General features: G+C 58.5%; 1 protein-coding gene across 1 annotated transcript; it reads right to left on the reverse strand.

The window, feature by feature from the left end:
* Positions 1-1,137: 1,137 nt before the first annotated feature.
* On the reverse strand, positions 1,138-24,802 carry PRKCG (protein kinase C gamma). Its single transcript, XM_036439472.2, has 18 exons — positions 24,597-24,802; positions 24,071-24,102; positions 22,139-22,221; positions 17,043-17,154; positions 16,794-16,925; positions 15,052-15,208; positions 13,861-13,995; positions 12,669-12,756; positions 12,345-12,374; positions 8,905-9,057; positions 7,662-7,850; positions 5,948-6,039; positions 5,791-5,853; positions 5,544-5,682; positions 5,339-5,419; positions 3,117-3,224; positions 2,349-2,489; positions 1,138-2,110 (listed from the first exon to the last, which is right to left on the reverse strand). Exons 1-18 carry the CDS (start codon positions 24,764-24,766, stop codon positions 1,913-1,915), a joined length of 2,103 nt encoding a protein of 700 aa, XP_036295365.1. The 5' UTR covers positions 24,767-24,802; the 3' UTR covers positions 1,138-1,912.
* Positions 24,803-25,978: the final 1,176 nt, after the last annotated feature.

Below are 25,978 nucleotides of genomic sequence, written 5' to 3' on the forward strand. Positions count from 1 at the left end.
CTGGGGGTCTGGGCGGGAGGGGGCGTCCCGGGCCGGGGTCCCCCCAGAGCAGCCGGCGGGCGCGGAGCGATCTGGGTCCTGCAGCCGCCGCCGCGGAGCCGGGAGCCGGGCCAGCCCCCCCCCCCCGGCCCCCCCACCCGCCGTGATGTCAGCGGGGCCACTCTTAAAGGGGCAGGCCGCCCGCCGAGGGTCAGGCCGTGGGCTGGGGGCGGTGGACACGGGGTGGGGGGACCGCGGCGGAGCTGGGAGAGACAGGGCGGGGGAAGCCCCAGCATCCAACTAGACTTGAGTCCCCGGAACCCCAAAAGAGGTGAAGAGACACGCCGGGGTTCCCACAAAGGGGGAACCCACGAAGCTTTGGGGCTCAGTCCTTCCAAACGCACAGACATAGGCAGGCACACACACCATTCGACCGGCCGGCCTCGTCCCGGGACTACAACTCCCAGCAGCCCTGGCGGCGAGGGGCTTGCACTCCGGGGGGAAGGGTCCGCCGCGGTGCCTGCTGGGATACGTAGTCCTCTCCACTTCCCCCCACTCGCAAGTGGGTCAAGGGAAGGAGCCCCGGACGGCGCCGCGTCGGCCTGCCGCCTCGGTCGCGGGTCCCGAAGCTCACGGGTTCTGGTCGCTTCGGTTCTGTGTCGTGGGGTCAGTCCCTCTGACCCGATCCCCAGGGGTCTCCGTGGGCGGCTTGCCTTTCACCCCCATCCCCCACCCCCACCCCCATGGGTGTCAGTGTGTGTCTGTGAGCCTGTGCGATGCCCCCGGTAAGTGTGTGGGTGCTTGTCTCTCGGTGCCGGGGTCCCTCCCTGATGCCCGGGGCATCATCGCTCCAGAGAGGGAGGGAGAGCTGTAAACATCCACGATGAGAGAGAATCCTGGATGGGCCGCCTCCTGCACGCCCCCCACTGGGGATGGGATGGAGCATGGCATGTGTCCTTGACCGGACTTGACCCCGGGACCCTTCAGCCTGCGGGCCGAGGCTCCATCCACGGAGCCACACCGGCCAGGGCCCCTTTCCCTCTGTCTGCCCCCCCCCCTTCTCTCAGTTTGCTTCCAAGTGCAGCCCTTGTCCCACCTCCGCACCCCCTTTCCCTCTCCCAGCTCAGAAGAAAACAGCCAGACACCTCGGGGCGTCAGCAGCATCCCAAATTTATTCTCCGGCAGCTGCGGCCAGATGGGAGCGGCAGAGAGGGGAGAGGAGAGGAGCTGGGGAAGTCCCCGAGGGTGGCAGGCTGGGGTGGGGGCGGGGTTCCGAGCAGGGCTGGAGCCATGCACCTGGCAGGCGGGGGGCGGGGGGAGGAAGAGGGGGTACGGGGGGCTGGGCTGGGTTAGGAGGGGGGAGTCTAGAACGAAAGCTGATGGAGAACAGCTGGGGAAAGGCTCCCCGCACCCCCCAGGCATCCCCGGGGCGTGGGAGAGGGCGCTGGAGCTGGGGGCACAGCCTCTCATGGACTCCAGAATTGGGGGGCAGGGGGACAGGGGGCGGGGCCTCGGAGGTGGGGGGGTGGTTTGTCCTGGAACCCGAGTCTGGAGCAGCCCCCACCCCATGAGACTATTTCCCAGAATGAAAAAAGAACAAAAAGGGAGAAGGAGGCAGACATTCTACCGAGTCGGGGTCTAGAGCCCCATGGGGTGCGGGTAGGGGTGGGGGTGGGGGTGGGGTTCTGGAACCTGGGGGGACGGAGTCCAGAATCTGGGGTTCAGCGCAGCGGCACCTGAGTGGCGTGGGGAACGCCAGGGACGCTTGCGAGGGGCAGCCTAGCGCACCAGGAGCCCCGAGGGGCCGGGGGGGGGGGGGCTGGGGAGCAGAGGGGAGTCTGGGATCTGGGCTTCGGGAGGCGGCGGGAGGTCGGGCCGAGGCTGGCGCGGCGGCGGAGGGGGCCGTGGGGACACCTAGCGGCGGAGGGCGGGATTACAGGACCGGCACCGGCGCCGCCGCCACGGGGCTGACGGGGCTGCGGGTGTCCGGGTGGACGAAGTCGGGGTTCACAAAGGTGAAGCCTTCGAAGTCGGCCTGGTCGATGCTGGCCAGGACCAGGCGGTCCGGCGGGGTCAGCGCGGGCGCCGCGCGCGTGAAGAACTTGTCGAAGTTCTCGCCGCTGCGGCCGCACTGGAGGCGCCGGGAAGGGACCGTTACGTTCTGCCCGCTTCCCCCTCCCCGGGGGAGGGGGTCCCTGTCTCCGTCCCCCCAGATCCCTCTCCTGTCTCCTGGGGCTCCCTGCACCTCCCTGGGGTCTCCAGAGAGGAAACCCCGCGCCCCCTGCTCATATAGGTATTGGGGCTCCCGGGTGCCCCCCGTTTCCCGCCCCAGAGACCAAGGTGTGGCCTCTGGATGGACGGGGACCTACCGGGCGGGGCCGGAACGGGGGCGGGATCTCCAGCCTCTCCAGCCGCTCCCAGTCGATCCAGCGGAAGAAGCCGTGGGCGCGGATGGTGGGCTCCCCGTCGGGCCCGGAGCCCAGGCGTTTGGCGGGGTGCTTGGTGAGGAACTGTGGGGGACACGGAGAGACGGACAGACAGACAAGTCCCAGACCCGGGGGACGGGGGACACAGAGAACGAGAAAGAGAGGGAGAGAGACAAGGACGGAGGAACAGAGAGACACACGCATAGAGATCCCAGGATGGAGAAATAGCAGAGAGGACAGAAGGGGGGGGGGGGGGGAAGTGGCTCGTGAGCCGCCGTTGGCCGACCTCGGCCCTCACAAAGCCGCCGCCATGTTATGAAAATGGCTTCCGGCCGAAACCGGTTTGGCTCAGTGGTAGTGCGTCGGGTCTGCGGACTGAGGAGTCCCAGGTTCGATTCCGGTCAAGGGCATGTATTTGGTTGCGGGCACATCCCCGGTAGGGGGTGTGCAAGAGGCAGCTGGTGGATGTTTCTCTCTCATCGATGTTTCTAACTCTCTATCCCTCTCTCCTCTTCTCTGTAAAAAATCAATAAAATATATTTTTTTAAATAAAAAAAAAATAGTTTCCAGCAGGCGGGCATGGAGTGGCTTGAGCATCGGGAGCCCCTTTCTGATAACTATGCTTGGGAGACCATGTGGGCAGCAGTCCCGGGGGCGGCCGCGGGGGGCACGGCTGGTGCGGGGGGACCATCTGGGAGTCGGGGCGCTCACCCCCTTGCAGATGGCCACGGCTTCCCGGGAGAGCGACTTGGGGTAGGTGACGGTCTGCTCCATGATGGCCTGGAACAGCTCCTCCTCGTCCTCGCCGTCAAAAGGGGGCTGGGGAGGAGGTAGAGAGGGGTCGCAAATCAGAGGCTCCCCGACTACCTCTCTCCCCAGCCTCCACACCTTCACCCCCACCATGAACACACACACACACACACACACACACACACACACACACACACACGCCTCACGTTCTAGGCCAGTGGTCGGCAAACTCATGAGTCAACAGAGCCACATATCAACAGGACAACGATTGACATTTCTTCTGAGCCAAAACCGGTGTGGCTCAATGGATAGAGCATCAGCCTGTGGACTGAAGGGTCCAAGGTTTGATTCCAGTCAAGGGCATGTACATTAGTTGCGAGCACATCCTCAGTAGGGGGTGTGCAGGAGGCAGCTGGTCGATGTTTCTCTCTCATTGACATTTCTAGCTCTCTATCCCTCTCCCTTCCTCTCTGTGGAAAACCAATAAAATAAAGAAAGAAATAAAAAGAAATTTCTTCTGAGAGCCATATTTTTTTAACTTAAACTATACAGGTAGGGTCATTCTTATTAACTTAAGGAGGGCACTCCTCAGCTGGCCTTTGCTGAAAACTCAAGGGGCCAAAGAGCCGCCTGTGGCTCGAGAGCCGCAGTTTGCCGATCACTGATCTAGGGGGAAATGTGAGCAAGCCACCAAAGCTCTATCTCCCCCCTCCCCACCCCTCTTCCAATGCTTTGAGTTCCTGTCTCTTTGCTGCTCCGGGCTCCGTGTATCTGCTATGTAAATCAGCAGGGTGTTGATGAGGCAATATGTCATTTACACAGAAGCGAGAGAACACTGCAGGCAAGCTGCACCGGCGTGCTGGCTGGGTGAGAGGTCTCAGGTCTTTTGGGGTCAGGAAGAGCCACATGGAGTCAAGGGTTCTTAATGTGGGGCCCACAGAGGGGTTATTCCATGGAGGGGGCCATCAATTTGCTTGGGGGGAAATGCATCTTTATTTTATTTTTTTAATGTCTAACGGGAATTTAGCACGCCATTCAATTATAAATATGGGCAACACGGCAGTCCTGGTGGCTTCGTTGCAAATAGAAATCACAGATATATATATAAGTTGGGTTTTTTTGATTTTTTAAAATCACATTAGAGTTGCAGATATCTCAAAATATCGGTTACCTCTGCTTCAGAATGAATGGTAGGCCTTCCCAGTAATTTCAAGATATTACTTCCTATTCCTGTAAGATATTACTATTTAGCCCTGGCAGGTTCAGCTCAGTAGTCAGAGCATAGGCCCATGGATGGAAGGGTCATGGATTCGATTCCCAGGTCAAGGGCATGCACCTTGGTTGCAGGGCGAGTGCAAGAGGCAACCAATCGATGTGTTTCTCTCACATCAATGTTTCTCTCTCTTCCCCTCCTGCCTCCCTTCCACTCTCTCTAGAAATCAATGTGAAAAAATATCCTTGGGTGAGGATTAAAAAAAAAAAGATATTACTATTTAGTTCATTAATAGAGCATCATCTATACACTGAGTGGCCAGATGATGATGATCTCTGAATGCATAATAACCTGGCCACTCAGTGTAGACCCTATATAATAAAAGGCTAATATGCAAATTGTCCCCTTGATCAGTTCAGCCGGCAGGCAGGCCAGCCTCTCCCTGACCAGGCTGGCTGGACCCCACCCATGCACGAATTCATGCACCGGGCCTCTAAAAATATATATTAGAGGCCTGGTGCATGAACATTTCAGGGCCTCTAATATATGGCCAGATTATTATGCGTCCAGAGATCATAATAATCTGGCCACTCAGTGTATATCCACATCCCAATGTTTAATATTTAGGCAACTGTATCTATTGAAATGAGACTTATTTCGTTGGTTAAATTGGATTCGATGAAACTTTTCAAGCACTGGTGATCCTATGTTAATAGGATTGATTTCCTGTGTGACCCTGTTATTTTGTTTTTGTGCGTTTGAAAGGTCGCTCTTTGAAGGGGGCGGCCTCCTGGGAAGACGGCGCTTCAGCACCACGGACAGCGCTCTCTGGGCCTGCCCCGCCCACCCCTTAGCCCTGCCTCACACAACACTACAGCCTTACCCTTCCAGGATTTCCCCGGGGTCCTGTCACAGGGGCTCCCCACTTCCTGCTGCCTTTAGCCCAGTCAGCCCCTCCCCGGCTCCTTACCTGTCCCGCCAGCATCTCATACAGCAGGACCCCGAAGGACCACCAGTCGACAGACTTCCCGTAGGGCTGGTAGGCAATGATCTGGGGGGGAGACAGCGGCAGAGAGACTCCAGGGTCAGGTCTCCCACATTTTGAACACTGGACAGCCAGCCCCCCTCCCACCCCGCGGACTCGGGGAGGGCCCGGGCGGCGGGGGCGGGGTCACCTCGGGGGCGATGTAGTCAGGGGTCCCGCAGAAGGTGCGGGTCGTGTTCCCGGGGAAGACGTTCTCCTTGCACATGCCGAAGTCGGTGATCTTGATGTGCCCCTCGGCGTCCAGCATCACGTTGTCCAGCTTCAGGTCCCTGCGGGGCGGGCGGGGAGGGCGGGAGTGGCGTTCCAGGGGCTTAGAGCCCTCAGTCCGCATCCCCTCCCCTGGTCCCCCACCCCCCCGACAGGCCCGGGCCTCTCACCGGTAGATGATGCCCTGGTTGTGGAGGAAGAAGAGACCGATGGCGATCTCTGCCGCGTAGAACCTGGAGGAGGGGGGCGGGGGTCAGGGGTCAATGGCTGGGCCCCCCCCCCAAGCCTTCCCTCTTGCCCCCCTCCCTCCCCTTGGCCGGGACTCACGCGGCGTGGGGCTCCTTAAACTTGCCCAGCTGCTGGATGTGGTACATCAGGTCGCCCCCGGTGACATACTCCATCACAAAATACAGGCGGTCCTGGGGGAGGAGGGGAGGAGGGGAGGAGGCGGGGCTTAGAGGCCAGGACACGCCCACCAGCCGGTCCGTGCCAGCCTGTGCGCCCAGCGTTGGCAGTGAGCTGAGCTGTCTTTCTAAATGGGCGGCTCCTATTCGCCAGAGACAGGCTGAAAGGCTGAGGGGCCACCCAATCAGAAAGCCAGAGCAACTAGCCACACCCACCGTGACCCAAACAGGGGTCCTCAAACTTTTTAAAGTGGGGGCCAGATCACGGTCCCTCAGAGAGCTGGAGGGCCGGACTATATGAACTACTAATTCCTACTGTAACACCTCGGCTGCGCTCACTGCCCAAAAAACCTGGCGGGCCAGATCAGACTCCTCTGCGGGCCGCATGTGGCCCGCGGGCCGTAGTTTGAAGACGCCTGGAACAAGACCAGCTCAGAATTTACACCTGCCCCATGCCCTGATACTCAGAACTACAGGTGTTCTGGTCCCGTCCCCTCAGAACTGAAGTTTGAGAATTGGAGAAGGAGAAGGAGCAGGAGGAGGAGTAGAAGGAGTGGGGGGAGAGGAAGAAGAAGAAGAAAAAGAAGAACAACAATAAGAACAAAAACAAGAAGAAGGAGGAGGAGGAGGAGGGGAGGAGGAGAGGGGAGAGGAAGAGGAGGAAAAAGAAGGGGAGAAGGAGAAAAAGGAGAAGGAGGGGGAAGGGGAGAGGAGGAGGAGGAGGAGGTAGGAGAAGGAGGAGGAGGAGAAGAAGAAGAAAGGGATCCACCATTTGCTGGAATCCTAAACCTCGATCACGCCCACTCACACACACATGCAGCAGTTCTGGCCACCTGTTAGGAGCCAACAGGTACAGGCCTCACCTGCAAGTGATGGTACAGATAACGATCTATATAATAAGAGGCAAACACGCAAATCGACTGAATGGCAGAACGAACGGTCGCTATGATGTGCACTGACCACCAGGGGGCAGGTGCTCAACGCAGGAGCTGCCCCATGGTGGTCAGTGCACTTCCAGCAGGGGAGGATATTTGGGAGGGACCAGGCCAGCAGAGGAGGAAAGTTGGGGGGACCAGGCCTGCAGGGGAGAGCAATTGGGGGACAGGGCTGCAGGGGAGGGCACTCGTTCACTCAACAGCCCTTTACTCAAAAGCACCCACTCAACACTCAAGGCCAAGCTCACTGGGGCCACGCCTACACAGGATCCATCCAGCTGGCCCCGCCCATCAGGGGGAGACTCACCCAGCTGGCCCCTCCCACACAGGATCCATCCAGCTGGCCCCGCCCATCAGGGGGAGACTCACCCAGCTGGCCCCTCCCACACAGGATCCATCCAGATGGCCCTGCCCATCAGGGGGAGACTCACCCAGCTGGCCCCTCCCACACAGGATCCATCCAGATGGCCCTGCCCACCAGGGGAGGCTCATCTAGCTGGCCACGCCCATTAGGGGGAGGATTATCCAACTGGCCCCACCCACACGGGGCCCACCCATCTGGCTCCGCCCATTCAGAGCATGAAGCCCTTTGGCCTTGACTTGAGCTCAGACCCTGGAGCAGGTGCCTGGTCCATCTGGGGGTGGGGGTGGGGTGAGGGGTGAGGTGGGGCTCTGGGGCCAGCCGCGCCCCGCCCTCCTCACCGGGGTCTGGAAGGTGGAGTGGAGCTGGGTGAGGAAGTGGGGCCGGCCCCCCGGGCCCCGGCCGCCCAGCGCCAGCACACGCTTCTCCACCAGCGTGCAGTCCACGTCGTCATCCTGCACGATGACGTCCTTCTTCAGGATCTTGATGGCGTAGAGCTCCTCGGAGCCCCTCCGCTCCGCCAGCATCACCTGCGGGCATAGGCCCAAAGGCCTAGTGGGTCGTGGGACAACCCGGGGTGCAGATCCCTGCCCTCTCAAGGGATCTGGTGCCCTGCCTTCGCCAGGGACTCCCTCAGGGAAACCAATCTTGATCTTTCCCTTTAAAAATTGCTATGGCCCTAGCCGGTGTGGCTCAGTGGATGGAGCATTGGCCTGCGAACTGAGAGGTCCCAGGTTTAATTCCGGTCAGGGGCATGCACCTTGGTTGCGGGCACATCCCCAGTGGGGGCTGTGTAGGAGGCAGCTGATCGGTGTTTCTCTCTCATCAATGTTTCTAACTCTCTATTCCTCTCTTCCTCTCTGTAAAAGATCAATAAAATATATATTTTTTTAATTGTTATGGTTTGGCTCAGTGGATAGTCCATTGTCCTGCGGACTGAAGGGTCCCAGGTTCGATTCCCGGCAAGGGCCCATGCCCAGGTTGCGGGCTCCATCCCCAGTAGGGGGTGTGCAGGAGGCAGCTGATCCACGATTCTCTCTCATCATTCATGTCTCTCTCTCTCTCTCCCTCCCTCCCCTTTCCTCTCTGAAATCAATAAAACTGTATTCAAAAACAAAATAAAGCCGAAACCGGGCTGGCTCAGTGGATAAAGCATTGGCCTGCGGACTGAAAGGTCCCGGGTTCGATTCCGGTCAAGGGCATGTACCTGGGTTATGGGCACATCCCCGATAGGGGTTGTGCAGGAGGCAGCTGGTCGATGTTTCTCTCTCATTGATGTTTCTAGCTCTCTATCCCTCTCCCTTCCTCTCTGTAAAAAATCAATAACATGTATTTTTTTAAAATAAAAAATAAAATTTGATGGAGTTTATCTGAGCTAAACCGAAGTCCTAGGCTGTGGAGCAAGATCTCCAACGCTCTGCAATTCACATCTTCGTGTGTCCCCTCTCCAGGGGCCCGAGGGGCCCCATGCAACCCTCTTCGGGGACTCAGTCCTATTCCTGGCCGAGAACAGGAAGTGGGACCGCCCTCCAGACACCCTCCCCTTCTCCCCTGCCCACCCCCCCAGGGCCCCGGGAATCCGACCTTCCCGAAGCTGCCTTTTCCCAGGACCATGAGGAAACTGAAGTCGGAGATGTGCAGGCGCCCCGGGCCGGCCCCGAAGAAGCAGCGCTTGGAGTCGGTGGGGCTGGGGGAGGGGGAGGGGATGGGGGAGGAGGAAGGACCCATGCGCACGCGCTGCGAGACAGGGAGAGAGAGACCCCGGGCGGTCAGATCCCCCGCGGGGACAGGGGGTGCCTCTCAGAGACAGCATCCAGCCCCAGCCGGTGTGGCTCAGTGGATAGAGCTTCCGCCTGCGAACTGGAGGGTCCTGGGTTCCATTCCAGTCAAAGGCACATGGTTGCAGGCTTCATCCCCAATAGGGAGCGTGCAGGAGGCAGCTGATCAATGATTCTCTCTCATGGTTGATGTTTCTCTCTCTCTCCCACCCTCTCCCTTTCTCTCTAAAATTAATAAAAATGTATTTTTAAAAAATAAAAGAGAGATGCCGAGACCGGTTTGGCTCAATGGATAGAGCGTCGGCTTGGGGACTGAAGGGTCCCGGGTTTGATTCTGGTCAGGGGCATGTACCTTGGTTGTGGGCATATCCCCAGTGGGGGGTGTGCAGGAGGCGGCTGATCGATGACTCTCTCTATCGATGTTTCTAACTCTCTATCTCTCTCCCTTCCTCTCTGTACAAAATCAATAAAATATATTTAAAAAAATTTTAATAAAAGAGAGAGAGACAGCACCCAAGAATGAAAAGGGTGGGGAGATACTTAGCAGGTTTAGCTCAGTGGATAGAGTGTCTGCCTGAAGAATGAAGGGTCCCGGGTTCCATTCGGGTCAAGGGCATGTGCCTGGTTGCGGGCTTGATGTCCAGTAGGGGGCGTGCAGGAGGCAGCCAATCAGTGATTCTCTCTCATCATGGATGTTTCCACCTCTCTCTCTCTCTCTCTCTCTCTCTCTCTCTCTCTCTCTCCTACTCTCTGAAATCAATAAAAACAATTAAGAAAGAAAAAGAGAGAGACAGAGAGAGAGGGAGGGAGAGAGGGAGGGGGGAGAGAGAGAGAGAGAGAGAGAGAGAGAGAGAGAGAGAGAGAGAAAGAAAGAAAGAAAGAAAGAAAGAAAGAAAGAAAGAAAGAAAGAAAGAGAAAAGGGTGGGGAGAGATGGAGAGAAAATAAAAATTATCCCTCACCTCCTGCTTGGCTTAAGAACTTTCTATGGCTTTCCAGAGCCAGAGGGTTTATTTATTATTGAAATAACCCTTCGAGAGCTTACTACAGGCCATTAAGCCTCTGGAAAACCCTGTTAGCACCGACCCCACCCCCTTTTAGAGAAATGGAAGCTGGCACAGAGATGGTAAGTAACGTGCCCCGAGTCACATAGTGGATAAAAAGCAGAGCCAGGAATCAAAGTCCATTAGCGGCCGGTTATGTCTGCCTCCTCCCTGTTCCTCCACCAGCACCCAGCACCCAGCACCCAGCACCCAGCACGTGGCCAGAGGGTGTTGAATGGAGGGTGGTCTCAGGAATGCAATTCCAGCCTTCAGAGCAGACCCGGCGTCTGCACAGCCTCACCACCACTGTGCCCTGGTCCTTCTGCGCCTCCTGTGCGGTCCCCCGCAGCCTCCTCCCACCTCTCACCTCCCCCCTTCCACCTCCAGCCTCCCGCCTCCATGCAGAGGCAGTCATCTTGTTCGAATCGAAACCATCTCAGCCACCTCCATGCCATCCCATCTCACTCCGTTTCAAAGCCCAATCCTGCCGAAACCGGTTTGGCTCAGTGGACAGAGCGTCGGCCTGGGGACTGAAGGGTCCCAGGTTGGATTCCGGTCAAGGGCATGTAACTTGGTTGCGGGCACATCCCCAGTGGGGGGTGTGCAGGAGGCAGCTGACCGATGATTCTCTTTCATCGGTGTTTCTAACTCTCTATCCCTCTCCCTTCCTCTCTATAAAAATATTGTAAATAAATAAAAGCCAAAATCCCTCCAGTGAATGACAAGGCTCCCTCCACCACCTTCCCTCTCTGCCTTCACCTCCTGCTCTCCCCCTCGCCCGCCAGCCTGTCCTCCCTGCTGTGTGCAGCAGACACCGCGGGCCCGCCCCCACCCACCTCAGGGCCTTTGCACCTGCTGTTTCCTCTGCCCGAAAGGCTCGCCTCCTCAGTCTCCTCCTCCGTGGCTCACTCTCTCACCTCCCTCCCTTCTTTGCCACTCTCTCTGCTTCCTGCGACTAAAACCACAGACACTTCTCCTAGGACACTCCCTACTCTCTTTAATGCTCGCTCACTGCTTTCTAACGTGTTATCCTTTCTTTTCTTTCACATCTTCCTCAACGTGAAACCCCGTGGGGGAAGGAATGTTTTTCTCTCCTGTTCCCCGCTCTATCCCCGGGGACCAGGGCCATGCCTTACCCACCGAGGGGCTCGGCAAAACGTTTTATGAAAGGACTAGAGACCCGGTGCACGAAATTTGTGCACGGAGGAGGGAGGTGTCCCTCAGCCCAGCCTGCACCCTCTCCAATCTGGGACCCCTTGAGGAATGTCCGACTGCCCGTTTAGGCCCGTCTCACAATCCAGGACTGCTGGCTCGCAGCTGCTCACCTGCCTGCCTTCCTGGTTGCCCCTAACTGCTTCTGCCTGCCAGCCTGATCACCCCCTAACCACTCCTCTGCCAGCCTGATGGATGCCTAACTGCTCCCCTGCCAGCCTGTTTGCCCCTAATTGCCCTCCCCTGCAGGCCTGGGCCTCCCCCAACTGCCCTTCTCTGCAGGCCCGGTTGTCCCCAACTGCCCTCCCTTGCAGGCCTGGTCAATTTGCATATTACTCTTTTATTAGATAGGATAAGGGAGGGAGAAAGCATTCCTTCTTTGGCTTGGTGCCCCTCTCCTTTGCTTGGGAATCTTCTCTGAGAAGCTTTCTCTGATTCTCCCAGGCAGGGCCGGGTACTTCCGGGACCTCCCTGGCGCCCAGGGCCCGGGGCCCTCCATTATCAGACATATTCCTTTTGCGGGTGAATTTCTCTATCGGTAACTTTCTCCAACACTGAGAAAGAGGAGATGGCGGAACGAGGCTTGGCTTATGTGACACTTCCAGAAAGGGGTGTTCAGTGAGCGAGTAAAGGAACTGGGGAGAGCCAGGCCGCCGTGGTACACAGATAGAAAAACTCCAGGATCAATTCCGGTGGCGCCTCCTCAGGGAAGCCCTCCCTGACTGCCTCATCCTCCCCCACCCCCCCAAAAAAAACACACACAAAGAAACCTGGGTTAGTCTGTGCCTCTTTAGTGCCCTGATCTCCGATGTAGCACATCATCCTGGGACGTAAGGATAATAGCTGTGACTGTGTCTCTGCCTTGGGGAGTTACCTGAGAGTCAGGTATGTGTGTGGAAATGAAGACAGATCTTAGTGGGGGGGGGGGGGGGAAGAAGAGACTCAGATGCCAGGAATGAACCTGTCTCCATTCCAGATCCCAGCGCCACTCACCTCATAGAGCTCCAGGGGGTAGTTACAGGCCTGGGGGGAAGGAGGGAGAAAGCCAGAGTCAGAGCCCCAGGGAGGTAGGAGACTGCCCTGAAGCCGGAAGTGGGGACCACCACCCCCCTATCCCCCTACCCCAAACTCCCAAACCAGAGGGATGAATAGGAACTCGAATTCCCATCAGACCTTGAGGCAGGAATCCCTTAGGAAAGCCAAGGAAGGAGCCCCAGGGTCTTCTGGGAGTTGTAGTCCCAGGAGCAGTAGGTGTTTGGGAAAGGGGTGAGGGAGGGCAGGGGGCTGTCTTTCCGTGGGGGAGCCGGGTCCCGGTACCTCGAACTTCTGCAGGAGGCTGCAGTTGTCAGCATCGGCCACGGGCACGTTGTAATACTCGCCCTCCTCCTGATTCAGCAGCTTGTACCTGACACACAGAGGCAGACACAGAGATGGAGAGGGAGGGTGATATCAGTGATAGGTCCTCCCTTCCCCCAACTGGTGGGTGGAGTATGACGTCACCTGCACCTGCGGGCTGGACATTCTTTTTTTCTTTTCTTTTGTTTTAATATATTTTATTGATTTTTTTACAGAGAGGAAGAGAGAGGGATAGAGAGTTAAAAACATCGATGAAAGAGAGTCATCATCAGCTGCCTCCTGTACACTCCCTACTGGGGATGTGCCCCCAACCAAGGTACATGCCCTTGACCAGAATCGAACCCGGGACCTTTCAGTCCGCAGGCTGACACTCTATCCACTGAGCCAAACCAGTCTCGGCGACCTGGACATTCCTGAGCACCTCACCAGGCACCTTACATGGACTGTACATTGAACCACCATCAGCACCTGCCAATACTCTAAGCCCCCCATTCCTAAGTCCCTAAGTGCCTAATTTTGTACCTTATATGAAACCACCAATCAGCTGGCCGAGTGTCCTAAGCCCCGCCCCTTCCCACTCCTCCCCTCAAAAGGCTGCTCCCCTCTGCACGGTGGCTCTCTCCCCTTGTGGGGTAGCCCTGCAGGGCCCTCCTCCTCCCATAAAGCCCATAGTCCTGGCTTTCAATCTTCTGTCTCATCTTCCTTCCTTTCTCTCTTTCTTTCTTTCTTTCTTTTTAAAATATATTTTATTGATTTTTTACAGAGAGGAAGAGAGAGGGATAGAGAGTTAGAAACATCGATGAGAGAGAATCATTGATCAGCTGCCTCCTGCACACCCCCTACTGATGATGTGCCTGCAACCAAGGCACATGCCCTTGACCAGAATCGAACCCGGGACCTTTCAGTCCACAGGCTGACGCTCTAGCTCTATCCACTGAGCCACACCACTTTTGGCTGTCTCATCCTTTAAGAAGGAGAGAGGGGACTGAGAGAGAATGGCGTTGGCCTGTGGGAGGGGAGGGAGCCCCCACCCAGAGGGAGGGAGGGAGGGAGACACGCCCGCCGCCCGCCCCGGCCCTCACCAGCCCCCTCCCAGCCCCCCCTCCGGCCTCACCATCGCCCCCCGGCCTCCCTAGCCGCCCCGAGGCCTCACCAGCCGTCCACCGGCGCCTTCAGCAGCTCGGACACCCCGAAGGACATGGCGCCCATGAAGTCGTTGCGCGAGGTCCGGTCCCAGTCCCACACCTCCACGCTGAGCCTGCGCTCCACGTCGCCCGGCTTCAGGTTGCTGCGGGGAGGGGGCAGGGTGAGGGCCCGCTGCCCCCCCACCCCCTGCGGGGGAGGAGGCTAAGCTGGAGAGCTGAGGTCTGGGTGTGTCTTCCCACCGGGTTCCCTCCTCCCACACCAGGGCCCCACCCGGAGCGCTGGCTCTGAGTCCCTCAGGCTGGGCCCCTTCCCTACCTGCCTCCCCCAAGTCTTTCCCCACAGGTGTCTGTCCCCCTCTTTCTGCCTTTCCCTGCCACCCGGCCACCCATCACACCGCCCCTCTGCCCCCAAACTCCTCTCTTCTGTCTGTCTCATTCTAGGGTTCTCTCTCTCTCTCTCTCTCTCTCTCTCTCTCTCTCTCTCTCTCTCTCATTGATTTTAGGGAGAGAGGAAGACAAAGACAGAAATATCAATTGGTTGTTCTGATCATTTATGCATTCATTGGTTGCTACTTTTATTATTTTTAGCCATATATATATATTTTTTTTATTGATATTTTATTTTATTTTTACAGAGAGGAAGGGAGAGGGATAGAGAATCAGAAACATTCATGAGAGAGAAACATCGATCAGATGCCTCCTGCACACCCCCCACTGGGCATGTGCCTGCAACCAAGGTACACGCCCTTGACCGGAATGGAACCTGGGACCTTTCAGTCCGCAGGCCGACGCTCTATCCACTGAGCCACACCGGTCAGGGCCATTGGTTGTTTCTTGTTTGTGTCCTGACCAGGGATCAAACCCACAGCCTTGTCGAATCAGGACGTAGCTTCAACTAACAGAGCTATCCGGCCGTGGCTCTCTCTGTCTCTCCTCCTCCGCTCTCCCTCATCTCTGTCTCTCTCTCTCTCTCTCTCACATGGGGCTTTGATGATGATTGAATGCACAGATGTCTGCCTCTCAGCTTCTGTGTCCCCATTCCTCTCCCCAGCCACTAGTTTCCCTCCTCTGCTCTTTTCTGGGAGTTCCCGCCACCCTAGCCCCTCCCACCAGCTGCTCCCTGGCGGGCTTGTGAGCCACCGGGACCCCCGGATCGTCCTCTGTCCGCCCTCGCGGCCTCCCCTGCGCCCAAGGCTCACAACACGAAGGTCTCGTTCCACACGGGGTTCAGCGTGGCCTTCACCGTCCGGGTCTTCTGCTTGGTCAGGTTCCGCGGGTCTGGAATGAGCTTCAGCTTCACGTAGGGGTCCGACAGCCCGTTGGGGTCCATGGGGATGAGGTTCCGGGCCTCACCGACTGCGCGGGGAGGGGAAGGAGGGGAGAGGGGGTTAGAGTCCCAGGAAGAGGCCCTAGCCCACCCCCCGTCAGCATGGGGACTTCCAAACCCTCAGCCGCCCTTCTCTCTCTCCCTCTCTCTCTCTCTCTCTCTCTCTCTCTCTCTCTCTCTCTCTCTCTCTCTCTCTCTCTCCCCTCAATATATTTTATTGATTTTTACAGAGAGAAAGGGAAAGGGATAGAGAGTTAGAAACATCAACGAGAGCCAAAACCGGTTTGGCTCAGTGGATAGTGTTGGGCTGCGGACTGAAAGGTCCCAGGTTCGATTCTGGTCAAGGGCATGTATCTTAGTTGCGGGCACATCCCCGGTAGGGGGTGAGTGGGAGGCAGCTGATGGATTTTTCTGACTCTCTATCCCTCTCTCTTCCTCTCTGTAAAAAGTCGATAAAATATATTTTTAAAAGAAAAAAATAAAACTTCAATGAGAGAGAATCACTGATCAGCTGCCTCCACTGGGGATGTGCCCACAACCAAGGTACATGCCCTTGACCGGAACCAAACCCTGGACCCTCCAGTCCGCAGGCTGATGCTCCATCCACTGAGCCAAACTGGCCACGGCTCTCTCTCTCTTTTAGCCGCCCTTCTCTTGGCCAGGGCGTCTTTGCTGTCTAGCTCCCAGTACCCAGAAGACAGGGCATAGAGCCCTTCCTTTGCCCCGAAATCAGACCTTCCTTCGTTAGGACCCAGGAGCCAGGACCTGGCCACTCTCTCACCTCCTCCCTCTCAAGGACCTTGGCTTCTTGTGTGGCCATTAAAAGGGGCTGAAAGCCCTAAGCGGTGTTGCTCAGTGGATAGAGTGGACTCAAGGGTCCTCCCAGGTTCGATTCCGGTCAAGGGCATGTACCTTGGTTGCGGGCACATCCCCAGTGGGGTGTGTGCAGGAGGCAGCTGGTCCACGTTTCTAACTCTCTATCCCTCGCCCCTCCTCTCTGTAAAAAATCAATAAAATATATTTAAAAATAAAAAGGGGTGGAAGCCGGTTTGGCTCAGTGGATAGAGCGTCGGTCTACGGACTGAAGTGTCCCAGATTCGATCTGGTTAAGGGCATGTACCTTGGTTGCGGGCACATCCCTGGTAGGGGGTGTGCAGGAGGCAGTGGATCGATGTTTCTCTCTCATGGATGCTTCTAACTCTCTATCCCTCTCTCTTCCTCTCTGTAAAAAATCAATAAAATATATATATATATTTGAAAATAAAATAAAAATAAAAGGGGGGAGGGCCACTGAAAGTTGCCAGAGGCGAGGCTGGAGATGGGGCGGCCAGCTCGAAGGGGCGTGGCCTCGTGGTGCTAGCCTCTGAAGCCTGGGCCCAGATTGGGGCGTGGCCTCGAATGTGGGCGTGGCCTCGAAAGAGGGGCGTGGCCTTTCCCGGGCTTTGTATGTGGGCCTGGTCTTCCTAGAGGGGCGTGGTTTTCTGGGGCCTGCATGTGGGCGGGGCATCTCAGGGGCGGTGCCTTATCGGGTCTGTGTGTGGGCGTGGTCTCTGAGATGGGCGTGGTCTTTCCGGATCTGGGTGTGGGCGGGGCCTGCGAGGGGCGGGGCCTCACCCGTGATGTGGATCTCGTCGGCCGTGGGAGCGCGGATCTCCAGCTGCAGGCGGCCGCGGCGCTCCGTGTGGTCCACGCCGCACAGCGAGGGCACGCTGCGCACACAGCGCCGGTGCACGTTCATCTCGCAGCCTGCGGGTGCAGGGGGGGACAAAGCCAGGGGGCAGCGCTTCAGGCCCAGCCCCGGGGACCCCGGCCTCCACTCCCCGGACAGGTCCCCAGAGCCGGAGGCCGCGCAGACTCACTCACAGGAGCACTTCATGCCCTGGTGCACCAGCCCGTACAGCAGGGAGCCGCAGTGGTCGCAGAAGGTGGGGCTGCTGTAGCTGTGCAGGCGGAACTTGTGCTTGTTCCGGGGGTCCTGGGGGAACAGGGGGGCCGGTCAGGAGGTCCGAACCCTCCAGGAGCAGCCCCTGGGGCTCTTCCTCCTGCCTGGCTCTCTCCCGCTCGCTGGGGCCCTGCCTCACTCCCCTTCATTCCTCAGCACTTATTTATTTTAATATATATATATATTATTGCATTTTTTACAGAGGGGGAGGGAGAGGGAGAGGGGAGAGCTAGAAACATTGATGAGAGAGAAACATCCATCAGCTGCCTCCTGCACACCCTCTACTGAGGATGTGCCCGCAGCCAAGGTACATGCCCTTGACCAGAATCGAACCCGGGACCCTTCAGTCCGCAGGCCGGCACTCTTTCCACGGAGCCAAATGCTCAGCATTTATTTGTTTATTTTTAAAAATAAACGTTTACTTATTTCAGAGAGGAAGAGAGAAAGACATCAATGATGAGAGAGGACCACCCACCGACTGGCTGCCTCCCGCAAGCCCTACACTGGGGATCCAGCCCGCAACCTGGGCATACGCCCTGGACCGGAATCGAACCCAGGACCCTTCAGTCAGGAGGCCGACGCTCTATCCACAGAGCCAAACCTTCTAGGCCTGAAAGAGGTGAGGCTTCCAAAGTCCCCTATCCCCCCTACCCCTACACCTCACACAGGCTGTGTTTTGAGGGCTTGTGGTCCACTATGAGCTCCTGATCGTTCACTGTCAGTCTCTGTCATTGCCTGCTGACCATCTGCCTTCCCTGGGCCCTTGGTGGGATGGCGAATCTGACCTACCAGTTGCAAGGCCCCAAGCGTCCTACATCCATGATTAAGTATAAACCTCACAGCAGAGCCTGGAGTGTTAAATGTACTCGGTACTGCTACTTGTATGCTGTGGTGGTTGTCAGTGATTTCATTTTTAAACATTTATTTTATTATTCTTTTTTTTTAATCCTCACCCGAGGATATTTTTCCATTGATTTTTTAAAAAATATATATTTTTTTTTTATTGACTTCGGAGAGGAAGGGAGAGATAGAAAGATCAATGCTGAGAGAGAATCACTGATCAGCCACCTCCTGGACGGCCCCTACCGGGGATCAAGCCTGCAACCCGGGCACGTGCCCTTGTCCGGAATCGAACCCGGAGCCTTTCACTCCTCAGGCTGACGCTCTACCCAGCGAGCCAAACCAGCTAGGGCTTTCCATTGATTTTTAGAGAGAGTAGAAGAGAGAGGGAAAGACAGAGAGAAACACATCGATCGATCGATCGGTTGCCTCCTGCAGGCACTGGGACCAGGGCCCGGCCGGGGAGGAGCCTGCAACCGAGGCTTACAAGCCCTTGACCGGAATCAAACCCGGAACCTTCGGGTCCGCAGGGCGACGCTCTATCCACTGAGCCACCCCGGCCAGGGCGTCATCAGCGACTTTACTGCAGCCTCCACAGAAGAGCTGGGCCGTTAACTTCCAAGCTGTGTGATTTGGGGCAGGTCCGTGTCCAATGGTGACCCTGCTCTGCCCAGTGGAGATAAACAATCTACATCCTGAAGGGTTGCTCGCTGTCTGGAGTCCAATTAAGCGAGAATGTAGGGCACCAGCGAAGCGCTCTCCCTCCGCCCGCAAGGTCGCAGCGTCAGACCGTCTGATGTTCGCCTTTTGCAAAGTGTGCACACGGCAGGAGCTACCGGAGGGTGGCAATTCAGGACGCGCCCGGACTTCTTTGCCTTTGGCAGGGGATCCTCTGTCAGAGGAGACTTGGCAGGGGGGCAGGGGGGCAGGGGGGCAGAGGGGAGGGGGGAGGGGGCCTCCGTCCCTTGGAGGGGGCTTTGTCTTCTGAAGACATTCCGCTGAGCCCGAATCAAAGGGCTGCTGCCTGCCGAAGGGGATGCTGGGAGCGAAGGCCCGCAGCGGGGTGGCCGCACACGCAGGCCAGGGGCGGAAGCGGTGACTGTTCTCAGGGGGAAGGCGGATCATGCACAGGGTCAGGGCCGGGCTCCAGGGAGAGGAGTCAGGGCTGTCCTGACTCTGCCCACCGCCCAGCTGGGTGGGCCCCAGGCCCTTCTGAGACCCAGGCTTCCTTCCTATAAAGTGGGTGGTTGGGGCGGGGGGGAGGGGAATTGGGAGGGGGGCTTGGCTGTGTGGCTCAGTGGATAGAGCCACACAGCCTTTTGGACTTAAGGGTCCCGGGTTCCATTCCGGTCAAGGGCACTTGCTGGAGTTGCAGGAAGGGGAGGGGGGGCGGGGGGCGTGCAGGAGGCAGCCATCCGTGGTTCTCTCTCATCATTGATGTTTCTGTCTCTCCCTTTTTCTCTGAAGTCAATGAAGATATATTGTATTTAAATAAACAAACAAATAAATAAAATGGGGGGTCAGGGAAGTGAGGCCCTCCCCCCCTGCAAGGGGTTTTGTGAAGACGACACTGAGTGGCCAGATGATGATGATCCCTGAATGCATAATAAGCTGGCCACTCAGTGCATATGTATATTAGAGGCCCGGTGCATGAATTCCTGCATTGGTGGGGTCTGGCCAGCCTGGCCAGGGGGAGGGGACATGGATGGTTGGCCGGCCTGCCTGCTGGTCGAACTCCTGGTCGAGGGGACAATTTGCCTATTAGCCTTTTATTATATAGGATAGACACTGAGTGGCCAGATCATTATGTGTTCAGAGATCATCATCATCCGGCCACTCGGTGTAAATGAAGTCATGCTTTTAAGGCCCTTAGCACTTAAGCCTTTGTTACTTATGAGACGGAATACATTAAGATGCCCTGCCGGCCGAAACCAGTTTGGCTCAGTGGATAGAGCGTCGGCCTGCAGACTCAAGGGTCCCGGGTTCGATTCCAGTCGAGGGCATGTACCTTGGTTGCGGGCACCTCCCCGGAGGGGGGTGTGCAGGAGGCAGCTGATCGATGATTCTCTCTCATCGATGTTTCTAGCTCTCTATCCCTCTCTCTTCCTTCCTCTTTGTAAGAAGTGGCTCAGTGATTGCAAGTTGACTGAGGAACCAGGAGGTCAAGGTTTTATTCCCAATCAGGGCACACTGCGTGGGTTGCAGGCTCGGTCCCAGTGGGGGGGTGTGCAGGAGGCAGCCAATCAATGATTCTCTCTCATCACTGATGTTTCTCTCTCTCCCCCCTCCCTCTCCCTTCCTCTCTGAAATCAGTAAATGTATATATGTGCATTAACAAGAGTCCTGAGCAGTGTGGCTCAGTTGGCTGGGCGTTATTCCGGAGCAGGGAAAAGTAGTAGCTCGATTCCAGGTCAGGGCGCATGCTGGGGTTGAGAGGTGGGCTGGATCCCCAGTAGTGGGCGTGCAGGAGGCAACGGAGGGATGTTTCCCCTTGTATCAGTGTGTGTCTTCCTCCCTCTCCTCCCCCCCCCTCTCTAGAAATCAATCACAAATCTTCCTTCTTGAAAGCAGGAGGGAGAAAAACGACGCCAGATGGAGGCAGAGGGAAGACGGACTACCTCCTCACCATCACCCTCCGCTCCGGCAGCCGCAGTAACTTCCACAGCGACAGTCACTCACATTTCCTCTCCCGCCACGGGCCCGGCCGGCCCACGGCTTTGACTCATTTGCTTCGCGAAGCGATCCTACCGGGTGGGCATGAGGCTCTAGCTCCCTGGTGCACACACATGGGGATCTGTGCATCTCGGTGTGTGCACATGGGGAAGTGTCTATGCACACGGGGACCTGTACATGCAGGTGTGTGCACATGGGAGCCTGTGTGTATACGTGTGTGTGTGCACGTGGGGACCTTATGTATAAGTATGTGTGCATACATGTACCTGTGTGTATAAGTGTGTGCACTTATGTGTCTGTATGTATAAGTGTGTGTGCACGCGTGTACCTTATGCATAAGTGTGTGCATATGGGGATGTGTATGTATAAGTGTGTGCATATGGGGCCCTGTATGTATAAGTGTGTGCACATGGGGACCTGTATGTATAAGTGTGTGTGCATGGGGACCTGTATGTATAAGTGTGTGTGCATGTGGGGATCTGTATGTATAAGTGTGTGTTCACCTGGGGACCGGTATATATAAGTGTGTGCACATGGAGTCCTCTGTGTGTATAAGTGTGTATGCACATGGAGTCCTGTGTGTATAAGTGTGTGTGCACGTGGGGAACTGTATATGCAGGTGTGTATGCACATGAGGGGTCTGTATATGTAGTTGTGCATGCACGTGAGGGATCTGTGTATGCACGTGTGTGCACACATGGGGGATCTGTGTACACACGTGTGTGCGCGCACGGGGGTCTATGTACATATGTGTGTGCACACATGGGGGTCTGTGTATGCACATGTGTGTGCATGTGGGGTCTGTATATGCAGGTGTGCGTGCACATGAAGAACTGTATATATAGGTGTGTGTGCACATGAGGCCTGTGTGTATCAGCATGTGTGCATGTGGGGATCTGTGGACACAGGTGTCTGTGCACATGGGGACCTGTGTGTGCACGTGTGTGTGCCTGTGCCCTGCAGGAGCTCTCTGAGCCTCGGCCGTGTTCCATCCCCGCCATGTTCCCTTCTCGGCGCTCTGCGTACCCGCACCGTCTCTCTGAGCGTCTCCATCTCGGTCTGCCTCTCCACGTCCCTCTGCCTCCTTCCTGTCTCTCTCTCTCTCTCTCTCTCCCCCCCCACAGTCTCTATCTTTCCCTGCATCTCTGAGCTTCTCTCTTCTTATCTCAGCATCCCAGGGCCTGCACCACATTTCTCTCCCTCTGCCCTCAGCTCTGCTGTTAAATCTCCTGAGCACCAGCTCCCTGTCCCCCCCCCCCCCCCCCCCCCCAGCGCCATCCTTCACCTCCTCACCCTGCCTGCCTGTCTCCCACCTGTGTCCCCAACCCGGCTCGGGCCCCTCTGCTCCCCCCTTTCCAGGCCAAGGGCAGGGAATCTGGGCCAGCCTGGCTCCCCTACCTCTCCGGCCCCCTCCCCGCCCGGCCTTAAAAATAGCAGGAGAAAGTGGGACGGTCGCCTGGGGGGCGAGGGCGGCGGCGGAGGCGGGCCAGTGTGCGGCACTCACGTCCGTCTGGGGGCCCTTCCCGGCGCCTGGGCACTCGAAGGTCACGAACTCGTGGCATCGGCGGTGCACCACGAAGCTGCAGACTGCAGGCGAGAACCAGAGACACGGGGACGGGGGGCCCCGGGGGCGGGGAGTCAGGAGGAGAGGGACCCGGACGGGAGAGCCCTCCAGTGAGGCACCAGCCCTGCCCGGAGAGAGCTCCACGGAGCGGCTGCCCGGGCGGAGAGGAGGCGAGAGACGGGAGATGGAAATTCCAGGCAGAAACCGAGAATCGGAGCATCCGAGAGAGACATGCAGAGCACAGAGGGGCCGGCGGACACACACAGAGACAGAGAGAAGGAGAGGCAGAGACAGAGACAGAGAGAAGGAGAGGCAGAGACAGAGACAGAGAGAAGGAGAGGCAGAGACAGAGACAGAGAAGGAGAGGCAGAGACAGAGAGGGAGAGAGGGAGAGACAGAGAGGGAGAGGCAGAGACAGAGACAGAGAGGGAGAGAGGGAGAGACAGAGAGAGGGAGAGACAGAGACAGAGACAGAGAAGGAGAGGCAGAGACAGAGACAGAGAGAAGGAGAGGCAGAGACAGAGACAGAGAGAAGGAGAGGCAGAGACAGAGACAGAGAAGGAGAGGCAGAGACAGAGAGGGAGAGAGGGAGAGGCAGAGACAGAGAGAGTCAGAGACAGAGAGGGAGAGGCAGAGACAGAGGGAGAGACAGAGACAGAGAGAGGGACAGGGACAGAAAAAGAGAGAGGGACAGAGACAGAGAGGGAGAGACAGAGACAGACAGAGACAGAGAGAGGGAGAGACAATGACAAAGACAGAGAGAGGGACAGAGACAGAGACAGAGAGAGGGACAGAGACAGAGAGAGGCAGAGATAGAGAGAGGGAGAGGCAGAGACAGAGAGTCAGAGAGAGACAGAGACAGGGACAGGGAGAGGGACAGAGACAGAGACAGAGAGAGGGAGAGGCAGAGACAGAGAGGAAGAGACAGGGAGAGGCAGAGACAGAGAGGAAGAGACAGAGACAGAGACAACAGAGACAGAGAGAGGAAGAGGCAGAGACAGAGAGGAAGAGACAGGGAGAGGCAGAGACAGAGACAGAAATGACAGAGACAGAGAGAGGAAGAGGCAGAGACAGAGAGGCAGAGACAGGGAGAGGCAGAGACAGAGACAGAGAGAGAGAGAGGGAGAGGCAGAGGCAGAGAGGAAGAGACAGGGAGAGGGAGAGAGAGACAGAGACACGGAGAGAACAGGATCCCAGAGGGAGATGAGAAGCAGAGAAGGGAGAGAAAGGAGAGGAAACCCACAGGCGTGTCCGGACCGAGCAGAGAGCAGCAACTCGGGCAGAAGTGAGTCTGGGGGCGCCGCCGCGGCCACCCCCTCCCTGACTCACTGTGTTCCCAGCCTGGCAGCTGGTGCTTTCAGGACTGGCACCCCTCCCTCCCCGCCCCCCTCCCTGCCCTCCCCGCCCCCCTCATCTCCCTCTCTGCCCCCCTCCAACTGCGGCCCACCGGCCCCACCCGCCCAGGCTGACCCCACCCGGCCTGCCCCTGCGGGGGACCGCCGTGCCTGTTGTCATGGTGACGGCAGCCTGGTTTTGGGGGGCGGGGGGTGTTGGTGGTAGGGTTCTGACTTTGCATCTTCAGCCCCCCTCCCCTTCCCAATCTGCCTGTTCCCATGGCAACAGATTCTCCAAATATCTGTCCCCACCTGGAGCCGGCCAAGGGAGGGGCCCCCAGCACCACCTCCGCGGCCCCCCCTTACCCCCCTGCCTCCCCGCCACAGGCTGTGCCTCTGCCACACCCCCCGCCCCGGCTCCCCCGCGCCTCTCTGGGGACCAGAGAACACGTGTGTCAGGCGGCCTGGGCTGCCAGGGGGCCCCCCGCCTGCCCCCCAACCTGAGGGTCCCCAGAGCCCGGGTCCCAGCTCCTCTTACCTTGACATTGCAGGCCCTGCTTCCCGATGCCCCTGCGAGGGACAAGGACCTGAGGTCAGTGCAGACAAGGGGGACCCTGGGCCCCCCACATCCGCGAGCCACAGGCGGCCTCTGACCCTCCTCCCCCGGAGCCAGGAATCTAAGCCCCAGCCCCCTCCTCTTTCTAGAACACAGACCTGCTTCTGGCCCCCAGCCTCCTCCCTCAGACCCCCCAGCCCCTCCTCCCTCGGACCCAGGAGCCCAGGCCCCCAGCCTCCTCCCTCAGATCCCCCAGCCCCTCCTCCCTCAGACCCAGGAGCCCAGGCCCCCAGCCTCCTCCCTCAGACCCCCCAGCCCCTCCTCCCTCGGACCCAGGAGCCCAAGCCCCCAGCCCTCCTCCCTCAGGAGCCCCAGCTCCTCCTCCTTCTGGACCCCACCCCCACCCCAGCCTAGGACCGGGAGCCAGGATGCAGCCCCCTCTTTCCCCGCTCCTCGGGGTCCTCTGCGTCAGGGGGTCTCGGCCCCGGGCCGGGCCCCCGCCCCTCACCAGATGAAGTCGGTGCAGTGGCTGCAGAAGGTCGGCTGCTTGAAGAAGCGGGCGGTGAACTTGTGGCTCTTGACCTCGTGCACCACCTTCTGCCTCAGGGCCCCCTTCCTGCAGAACAGCGGCCGGGGGCCCCCCTCGGCGTCGCCCCCGCCGGGGCCCAGGCCCGCCATGGCCCCGAGCGCCGCGGGGACCGGGGACAGGTGTGGGGGCCGGAGCCGGCGCCCCGGGGTGCGGGGGGAAGCCGGGGAGCCGCGGGGAGGTCCCGGGAGCGGGGAGCGGGGAGAGGCACCGCGGGGCGCGGGGCGCGGGGCGGGCGGCGGGGACCCCGGGGCGCAGGGCGCGGGGCAGGGGCGCGCGGCCGGCGGCGGCGCTGGGAGCTCGGGCGCCCGCACCTGCTGAAATGTGGGAGCCCCGGGCGGGGGGCGGGGGGGAGGCGTTGCCATGACGACCGAGGGGCGGGGTTTCGCCTAAAGCCGTCCCCCCTCCCTCCCTCCCTCCACATCGGACCCGCGTCCACACACCCTCCCCCCGGCTCCTCCGCGAACACACGTGCGCGCACCCCGCCCGCCGGGCTGGAGGGAGGGGCGGCCCCATCTGTCCCCTCCGGGCCCGGGACCCCGGCGCCCCCCGATCGCTGTGTCCGGGACCCCGGCGCCCCCCCCATCGCTGTGTCCCGGCCCCCGGGACCCCGGCGCCCCCCGATCGCTGTGTCCCGGCCCCTGGGACCCCGGCGCCCCCGATCGCTGTGTCCCGGCCCCTGGGACCCCGGCGCCCCCGATCGCTGTGTCCCGGCCCCTGGGACCCCGGCGCCCCCCGATCGCTGTCTGTGTCCCCCAGGCCGTGACGCTCCGGTTGGTGCCCAAACTTTGCGCTCCGGGCCGGGACCGGCAAGCGGCGCGCAGGGGAGCCCGGGGTCTCCACGCCGCCCGGAGTCTGGACTTTTCTTTTGGGGTTTGAGGGGGCCTCTTTTTTTTTTAATATATATATTTTATTGATTTTCCACAGAGAGGAAGGGAGAGGAATAGAGAGCTAGAAACGCGATGAGAGAGAAACATCGACCAGCTGCCTCCTGCACACCCCGCACCGGGGATGTGCCCGCAACCAAGGTACACGCCCCTGACCGGAATCGAACCTGAGACCCTTCAGTCCGCTGGCGGATGCTCTATCGGGTTAAATCCTGTCTTTGCAAAAGGCTCTGTCTCTGTCTCTGAGTATCTCTGTCTCTCAGTGACTGGGTGTGTCTCTGTCAATCACTCCCGCTGTGTATTTCTCTAGGAGAGTTCATTTCTCTCTCAACCCTTGCCATTTCTTACCCCCCCCCCCCCTTGTTTTTAAAGATGTTTCAGAGTGCCTACCCATGGTCGGCAAACTGCGGCTCGAGA

This window comes from Pipistrellus kuhlii, unplaced genomic scaffold (assembly GCF_014108245.1).
Source record: "Pipistrellus kuhlii isolate mPipKuh1 unplaced genomic scaffold, mPipKuh1.p scaffold_m20_p_156, whole genome shotgun sequence".
Classification (NCBI taxonomy): Eukaryota; Metazoa; Chordata; class Mammalia; order Chiroptera; family Vespertilionidae; genus Pipistrellus; species Pipistrellus kuhlii.